This window comes from Cajanus cajan, chromosome 6 (genome assembly GCF_000230855.2).
Source record: "Cajanus cajan strain Asha chromosome 6, NIPB_CcT2T_4, whole genome shotgun sequence".
Lineage (NCBI taxonomy): Eukaryota > Viridiplantae > Streptophyta > Magnoliopsida > Fabales > Fabaceae > Cajanus > Cajanus cajan.
Genome location: NC_138522.1, coordinates 3187234 through 3196871, shown reverse-complemented (window position 1 = coordinate 3196871; position 9638 = coordinate 3187234). Strand labels below are relative to the sequence as shown.

Genomic DNA, 9638 nt, shown 5'->3' with positions numbered 1-9638 from the left:
TCATTTAGTTTTTGTTTTTAGTTTATAAAAATCTATTTAATATTTAAATAAAATAATTTTTAAATAATAAAATTTAATAAAATTAATATTAAATACAATTTTAAATAAATGATAATATTATTATAAATCACAACTTTAAATAAAAACAACTTTAATTAAGATGAACATCTTTAAATAAAAACAAAATAACAACAATAAAATAGGAGATTAAATAAAAAAAACAACAAGACAATTACATTCTGCGAAATTACAATCCAACCACTAGGGATGTTGTTCCACACTATAAGGTGGGTGGTTATCTCCAGCCACTAGGGATGTTGTTCTTATAGTTGTTGGGAGTTGTGTACTAGAAGTGGATGCATGAGATGAAGAATATTGGCTTTAAAGAAATAATTTAGAATTAGCATGAAACTATTGCAAATACTCAGGAGTGTGTTGGAGAGGTCCCTGAATTGGTTCCCCAAAAATAACATGTTTGCGTCTGTCTTTCCAAATAGAAATCCAGTCTGCATGTTGTTCATCCCAGATGGTGTCGTTATGTCCTCTCATGTCTATTTCGTGCATTTTATCAAGATTATGGGCCTCATTGGGGATTGGTTGCCATAAGCCAAATTGCAATTGGACTCTGTCAGTTTGATGCCAGACTACAACTACAAATGAAGTTAAAGCAGTACAAGAAGTCCATATTCTAGAATCCTTATAAGCACGTGTTCGCAGTGAGGACTGAAATTCCCTATATGGCATCCATAGAAACTGAAAAGGAAAAAGGTTTAGGGTATGAATTAATTAAGTAAAAGAGAGTATATGTGAGAGAATTTGACATTGTATTACCTCGTTATGGTTCATGTTGTCATATCTTAATCTGTAGCCAAGTAAGTCTCCATGGGGCATGCCTTTAAATCTTAGCCCTCTTCTTCACCACCTAAAAAATTTGTACATTGATAAAATTTTAGGTAAAAAATTTTAGTTGTTCGATGTATTAAAGTGGTATAAAAACTAATTCATACCTCGATGCTAGCAGAAATGTAATATCCTGTTGGACTCTTGGTTGGATGAAGGGCATGTGATACCAAGCCCAAGACTGTAGAAGCAAAGAACATCCACCCTTTTTCTTTGGCGATGGACAAATTGCCCTACATATTTCTCTGTACAAATGTGCCAAACAAGTAAAACCCCAACTATATCGTCCTGCACGTTCCAAGTCAGCCAACAGTGGTAAATACATTAAGTGAAGTCTGTTACCTGACTTGTCTGACATAATGATACCACCGATCAATCCTAAGATATATACCCTACAATGTTGGTGCAATTGTTGTTCAGTGGGTTCATCTGGTAGTGCAATTGTATGGTCTCTTAACCATTTTAGTTTTATGGTTGAGCCAACTAGAGCTTCCCCTTTCGGAGGTACGAAGCCTAACAACTTGTAACACAATTCATCCCAGTCAAAGAAAGTTGGTCTTGTGACTGGTTTTCTGTCGATCCTTAAACTCAATTGTAGTGCCACATCTTCCAAAGTGATTGTGTACTCACCAACTGGGAGGTGAAAAGTATGTCTCTCATGTCCCCACCTCTCCACCAAAGACGTTATCAAACAATCATCGATTTTAAAATATCTAATTTTTGCAACCTCGCCAAAGCTAGCAACCTCCAACAAATGCTCAATTCTTGAGTCAGGTGTAGGCATGGAATGATAGTAAGATTGAATCACTTGATCACTTGTTTGCGAATATGGTAGAATTGAAATGTTAGTAATGAATAATATTAGTTGTAAACATTATGCAATAAATATTAACTTACCATAAGATGAGTTTCATTTGACCTATGGAGGTGTTGTTTCCACAACATAGTTAAAGATGAAGAAGACATTCTTGAAAAACAATAGTAGCGAAATTGAAGAGTGTAATAGCTGAAGAGAATTGATCTTTTGTTGTGTGTTTAGAGTTGGAACATATGTAGTGTATATATAGTGGAAAAAATTTGAATTAGTTTGTCTCATTGCGTAAGGAAAATTAATGGCTTTGTGTAGAGTGTCATTGCCTTGGTCCTAGAGCCTCAAGAATCCAATGCTTTGTGTAGAGTGTCATTGCCTTGGTCCTAGAGCGTCAGAAAATTAATGGCTTTGTGCAAAGTGTCATTACCTTGGTCCTAGAGCCTCAAGAATCCAATGCTTTGTGCAGAGTGTCATTGCCTTGGTCCTAGAGTGTCAGAAAATTAATGGCTTTGTGCAGAGTGTCATTGTTTTGGTCCCATTGCGTAAGGAAAGTTAATGGCTTTGTGCAGAGTGTCACTGCCTTGGTCTTAGAGCCTCAGGAATCCAATGCTTTGTGCATAGTCATTGCCTTGGTCCTAGAGCGTTAGAAAATTAATGGCTTTGTGCAAAGTGTCATTGTTTTGGTCCCAATGCATAAGGAAAACTAATGGCTTTGTGCAGAGTGTCATTGCCTTGGTCCTAGAGCGTCAAAAAATTAATGGCTTTGTGCAGAGTATCATTGCCTTGGTCCTAAAGCCTAAAAAATCCAATGCTTTGTGCAGAGTGTCATTGCCTTGGTCCTAAAGCGTCAGAAAATTAATGGCTTTGTGTAGAGTGTCATTGCTTTGGTCCCATTGCATAAGGAAAATTAATGGCTTTGTGTAGAGTGTCACTGCCTTGGTCCTAAAGCCTCAGGAATCCAATGCTTTGTGCAGAGAGTCGTTGCCTTGGTCCTAGAGCGTCAGAAAATTAATGGCTTTGTGCAGAGTATCATTGTTTTGGTCCCAATGCATAAGGAAAATTAATGGCTTTGTGCAGAGTGTCATTGCCTTGGTCCCAGAGCCTCAGGAATCCAATGCTTTGTGTAGAGTATCATTGTCTTGGTCCTAGAGCGTTAGAAAATTAATGGCTTTGTCCATATTAGGTTGCTTTAGTTCTATATAATGTTTTGTAACAACGGCTAAAATGCATCAGATTGAAACATCCAATCAATGGAGTCGTTCACTATTCTGGCCACTGTTTATTATGATGGACAAATTGTCTCCACTGAGCATGGAGATACGTTTGTTAGCAACGAGGTTACAACCCTACTAGTAAGCAATATGATGACTTATCAGCAACTTAAGCAGGTTATTAATAATAACCTTAATCTTCCTCATTACAAAGTTTTCATAGATATCCACTACTGATACTCAGTTTCATGTATCGATGGTATATATAAATATACAAAGTTTCGTCTTAGGGATGATGAAGATGTGGAGTGTATATTTTTATTGTTCACAGAACTGCACGATCTAACAAGTCTCGAATTGTATGCTACAACGATGTATATTAGATTATTGCATAGGATGGAAGTGATTGAAAGATACCTTGACCAAACAATGAAGTCAGACAACTAATGTTATATGGTTTAGAGTTTATGTTATTTATCTACTATGTTTGAAATTTTATTAAATTGTTTTTTTAAAGTTATTTTCATTTTAATGATGTAACTGTTATAATTAGTGTACTGAATATATAAAGTCAATAATATTTAATAAAATAATATTGTCATTTATTTAATAATAAATTTAATTACCTATAATTATTAATACAAAATCAATATATTTATTATTATATTACATTATTTAATTTTATATATTTAATAAATTTAATTTAAATAATAAAATCATTTTTAAAATTCTAAAATTTATTAAAATAAATAATTTTTAACATTTTATTTATTTTAAACATAAATTTAAAATATTATACATAATTTTATAATTTTATATATCATTTTGAAAATTGAAATTAACTATATATTTTTTTAAAATTCTTAAAATAAAAAATATTATAATTGATAAATAAATATAATATTAATTTTATTATTAAGTAGTATTCTTTATAAATAATTTAATTTAAATATTAAATATATTTTTTAAAATTTAATTATATATTTTTTAAATCTGAATATTTAAAAATTAAAAAGGAAAAAAATAACAATTCTAAAAAAAAAAGCAAAAAAAAAATGTCTAATTGAGAAATCAGTTACCCATATTAATCGATTTCTCACCTGGGTCTCAAAAAATGAGTTACTTTGGTAAATAAAAATGGGCCCAGGTTATTTTAATAATTAAAAAAAAATATATAAAAAAAATATAAAAAAAAGTCTTCGTTTGATTTATTTCCTATTTAATTTGTTTGCGTATCTTTATAAATGGGGATCCCGTGATTAATAAGAATCTAAATGGGTTTTCCTTTTAGAATTATTATGCCTTTGTTAACTTAATAGAGAGAGATAAATAAGTTAAAGAAAGAATTTAATTTAATTTTAAATGAAAATAAAATATTTTCTCTTTCTTATTAACTTCATTCTCTAAGTCATTTCTCTCTCCTATTAAATTTCTTTTCCAACTCATTTCTCTTTCCTATTAAATTATTTCTTTAACTTATTTATCTCTCTCTATTAAATTCCTTCTTTAACTTATTTCTCTCTCATCTCCCACCTCTCTTTCTGAACAAATAAAAATTAATTAATAAAAAAATAAATGAATTGAAAAATGAAATTAATAAGAGAGAGAAAATATTTTATTTTTATTTAAAATTAAATTAAATTATTATAATATCCTTTATACGAATTAATCAAATAAAAGAAATGAGTGATATTTTTGTCCTAAAATTTTGGTATAGGTTGCTAACATACTCTCACTAAAAAATAGGTGAGAGTATATTAGTATTCCCATATATATATATATATATATATATATATATATATATTAAACAACAGTATTTGTCCAACCTCTCTTTTGGGGCATCAACATTGTTTTTCATATGTGAATTCAACTCCATCATTGTTTGGTCAGAACAAGATCATTATATTACATTTTCCTCTTCTCTCTCGTGTCCATAAAAGATGCTTCAAAACGCTTCCAGAACCAACATTAGCAGCCATCAAGCTTTTGGCATGGATGCTGATCCTTCACAAACTGACTCCAAATTGTACGATGATGATGGCCATGTTAAACGAACAGGTACCCTTTATTTCAGTTTTTCACATCATGTGTGTATTTAACTAGAAAGTATAACTTTCTCCTAACAAGTTGATCCATTTTAAAATAAAGTGATATCTCTATTTCTAATTTCATACCAAAGGCTATGATTAAATTCTGATTTTTGATTAAGGAATATGAGTATTGGATTATTTGTGCTAAAAAAATTAGTTCTGTATTTGTTTATTTGACTATAATTTTGGGTATTATTTGATGATATTATATGAATTATGAAATTTGATGGCTTAAGGAAGCGTTTGGACTACAAGCTGCCACATAATAACAGCTGTGGTGGGTTCTGGAGTGCTGTCATTGGCATGGGCCATGGCTCAATTGGGTTGGGCTGCTGGGCCTATAGTTATGGTGTTCTTTAGTATTATAACGTTGTACACGTCGGAGCTTCTGGCCGATTGCTATCGGTCTGATGACCCAGTTTCAGGGAAGAGAAACCCTACTTTCATCGGAGCGGTTCAGTCCATTCTTGGTACTGGTAATATACATCTACCCATTAATATATACATTATGTTATTTTATACTTTTGCTATTTCATAAGTTGATAACATCATTTCATTGCACCGAGTTTAAGTGTTTCGGGGTTCAATCTGTTGAATTATTTTAAATAAATGTAATTTTAAGTTTTTTTAATTAAAAAATGTAAAATAAAAAAAAAATTCTAAAAAAAATCAATGTAGAGAAATATATAAAAAAAGTGTAAAAGTAATTTAGCAAATTGTTGTTGTAGTTTATCATTTTAGAAAACTAATAATAAAGTCAATTTCATGGAATTATTATTCTCCTGTTTATTAATTTTTTTGTCTTTTATGAAAAACAATAAGATGACACTTGTTATAAAGGAAAGGGAGTATTATATATAAAAATCTTAATTTTTTGTTTTTATAATGAATGTAGCAAATACACATTAAAATCAAACGGAGGATATTGTGTTGTACATTTGTGACTTTTGTTGTTAAAAGAATATTTCCCCTTTGAAATGGAATCAATGTAACATGAATTATAATTATAAATATAATGTATTTTGCAGGTGGGTATTATGATATTTTTTGTGGGATATGTCAGTACGCAAATCTTTACGGGACTGCCATAGGATATACAATTGCGGGTTCTATTAGCCTGATGTGAGTCCGCAATTAAATTATCTTCAAATTATAGATCTTATAAATTAATTTAATTTGTTAAAAATATTTAGAAACTAGAAAAATAAGTTTTAGTTTTAATAGATTTAAAAAATAATAATTAATTTTAGTAGATTTTATTCAATTTTTATGACTAATAAAAAATATTATTTAATTATAAAACTGTCATTTTTAATAAATTTATTAACTTTTATAATAATTATATTAATTATAATTTTTAATTAGATGACTTGTAAAACTGTTTTATATTTATACTTAACCATGTATAAAAATTGAACTTTTAAAAACATAGAATACGAATAGGGTTTCATGTTTTTATTAAAATTATCTCATTCATAGTGATGCTGCAATATTTATTTATAATTATGGAATTATCTCGTTTGACTATTTTTACTGGTTTGACTGTCTAGGAATTTTTTACTGGAATAATATTTTTTTTTTTAAATTTACCCAAATAATATATGTTCCAATTTATTTATCAGACTAGCATTATTCACTGTTCAAGCTCAGAATTCAGTTCTCGGAGAACTGAATTCTGAGTTTCTCCTTCGCAAGTTGTGGTCATTTTTGCTGCCGAAATTCGGTTCCCGGTAGGGATGGCAACATGGCGGGTCGGGTACGGGTTTCATGATACCCGTCCCCGTCCCCGCGAGTTAAACTCATTCCCGTCCCCGTCTCATACCCTTCGGGTATAAATTTTCATCCTCATCCCCGTCCCCGTCGAGTATCGGGTATACCCGTACCCGTACCCGTTAATTTTTTTAGTTTTTGTAAAAAAAAATGATATTTTTAAATTATTTTTTTATTATATTATAATTATAATTAGGTTATTTCTTTATCTCATATTATAATAAATAATTACACATAAAAAATATTAATTTTTTTTAATATAATTAAATTAAAAGTGAATATTAAATTAAAAATGAGAACGGGGACGGGTACGGGTACGGGATACCCGATTTAATATATCGAGTTTTACCCGTACCCGGTGAAACCGGGTATTCCCCGTTAAAGTCGGGACGGGTTCGAGTATTACCCGCGGGTACGGGTATATTTGTCATCCCTAGTTCCCGGGGAACCGAATTTTGAGCGGCGTTTTTGTTTTTATTTTTGTTTTTGTTTGTTTTTTTTATATTTTTGGTTTAGGTTATATTAATAAAAAAATTAAAATAAATAACAATTTTATAAAATATGTAAGAATTAAATATTTATTACGTATTAACATTATAACTTATTAACTTTTTAAAATTTGTATTTTATTATAAAATATAATTTATTATTTAATAATTACATATTTATTAAATTGTTTACAAATTTAAATCTCTATTTTAAAAAAAATATAAATAAAAATTATTTATTAAATTTCAATAATATTTTCAAAATAATTTTAAATGTAATAATATATATAAGTTATAAATAATACATTTCAAAACTATAAATAATATATTTAACACATAAATATTACTAATTATAATATTTTTTTATTAATTTTATAATTTTTTATAAATAGAGCTTATTATAATTATTATTTATTATAACCCTAAATTAATTTAAATATAACTTATTATAATTATTATTTATTAAATTCAAAATTTATTATAAATATAACTACCTAAAATTATTATTTTTTACATTTAAATTTTGTTCTAATTATAACTTATTAAATTAATTATTCTGGGAATCGAATTCCGACAGCGAAAATGACCACAACCTGCGACGGAGAAGCTCAGAATTCGATTTTCCGAAAACCGAATTCTTAGCTTGAACAGTCAACAATGTTAGTGTAATCAATAAATTGGAACAAATGCTATTTGGATAAAAAAAAAATTTAAAAATATTATTCAAGCAAAAAATTGGACTGTCTAGTTCAATACGGTAGTAAGGGACTTGTTTATCAATGAGTCAAGCTCAATTGATTGTTGTGCATGAAATTCAATTCCAATGAAGAATTATTATTATTTTTTTTTAAGAAGAAGGATTTGTCTCAATTTAACTGGTTTTGGTTGACAGGGCGATAAAAAGGTCCAACTGTTTCCATTCCTCGGGTGGAAAGGATCCATGCCACTTTTCAAGCAACCCCTACATGATCAGTTTTGGCATAATCGAAATTTTATTATCTCAAATTCCAGATTTTCATGAAACATGGTGGCTCTCGATAGTTGCAGCAGTCATGTCCTTTGGCTATTCCGTAATTGGCCTCGCTCTTGGAATTGCCAAAGTTGCAGGTTATATTAACCTTTTATTTTTTTAATAATTACTTTTTTTAATTAAAAAAATATTGGCTAATATTTCTTGCTTAAAAGTAACAGAAAGTGGTACCTTCAAGGGCAGTATCACAGGAGTACCCGTTGGAACTGTGACAGAGGCCCAAAAAGTATGGGGGGTTTTGCAAGGTCTAGGTGACATAGCCTTCGCCTATTCGTATTCTCAAATCCTCCTTGAAATTCAGGTACCCCATTTTATTCTTCTGCTTAAACAAAAAAAAAAAATTGAGAATTTTATCAGAAACTAATTAATATATAATATTCAAACAACACAGGACACCATAAAATGTCCACCATCTGAAGCAAAAACAATGAAGAAGGCAACTAAAATAAGTGTTGGAGTAACCACAACATTTTATATGCTTTGTGGCTTCATGGGTTATGCTGCTTTTGGAGACACAGCACCTGGGAACCTGCTCACTGGATTTGGTTTTTATAACCCATATTGGCTTGTAGATATTGCTAATGCTGCTATCGTAATTCACCTTGTGGGGGCATACCAGCTGTATGTCCAGCCCATCTTTGCCGACGTCGAGAAACGGGCTGAAAAAAGATGGCCCATAGTTGACATTAACTACAAAATTCAAATTCTTGGTTTTTCTCTATACAATCTAAGCCCATTTAGATTAGTTTGGAGAACGGTGTTTGTTATCTTAACCACTCTTATAGCAATGTTGCTTCCATTCTTCAATGACATTTTGGGACTTATTGGAGCACTGTCGTTTTGGCCTTTAACTGTTTTTTTCCCGGTGCAAATGATTATCAAACAAAAGAGAATCTCAAAGTGGAGTGGGAAATGGATTGCTATGGAAACCTTGAGTGTTGTTTCCTTCATTGTATCACTAGCGGCTGCAATTGGCTCAATAGCTAGTATCGTGCTTGACTTAAAGAAATACAAACCGTTCAGCGTAGACTATTAAACCTCATCCACAACCCCCCAGTTGGTGCTAGAAACTTCTGTGGGCAGTGATGGTTGTTTTTATATCTTATATGAGTAAATACTATTTCAATATCATCCTTATTGCAATCTTCAAGCACTTAATTGAAAAATATTCACTTATCATCCCTGTTCAGCAATAGCTCGAGTCACTTTCATATTCCGCACACCTTAATCTTCCTCTAATGCAAACATAAGTACGAACTGATGTGTATCAATTGAAATACAAAGTTGTATGAAACTTTATCATAACTAATTAAAGTCATAAACTTCAAACTTAGATTT

The 9638-nt window shown here is 30.2% G+C and overlaps 2 protein-coding genes across 2 annotated transcripts; one reads left to right on the top strand and one right to left on the bottom strand.

Annotated features, from left to right (window-relative positions):
* Positions 1-411: 411 nt before the first annotated feature.
* On the bottom strand, positions 412-1684 carry LOC145949416 (serine/threonine-protein phosphatase 7 long form homolog). The gene is made up of 2 exons (XM_083059378.1): positions 1008-1684; positions 412-733 (listed from the first exon to the last, which is right to left on the bottom strand). Exons 1-2 carry the CDS (start codon positions 1682-1684, stop codon positions 412-414), a joined length of 999 nt encoding a protein of 332 aa, XP_082915504.1.
* A 3041-nt stretch (positions 1685-4725) lies between these two features.
* Positions 4726-9431, top strand: LOC109814861 (amino acid permease 3). The gene is made up of 6 exons (XM_020379377.3): positions 4726-4980; positions 5249-5488; positions 6041-6134; positions 8163-8377; positions 8462-8601; positions 8692-9431. Exons 1-6 carry the CDS (start codon positions 4863-4865, stop codon positions 9334-9336), a joined length of 1452 nt encoding a protein of 483 aa, XP_020234966.1. The 5' UTR covers positions 4726-4862; the 3' UTR covers positions 9337-9431.
* Positions 9432-9638: the final 207 nt, after the last annotated feature.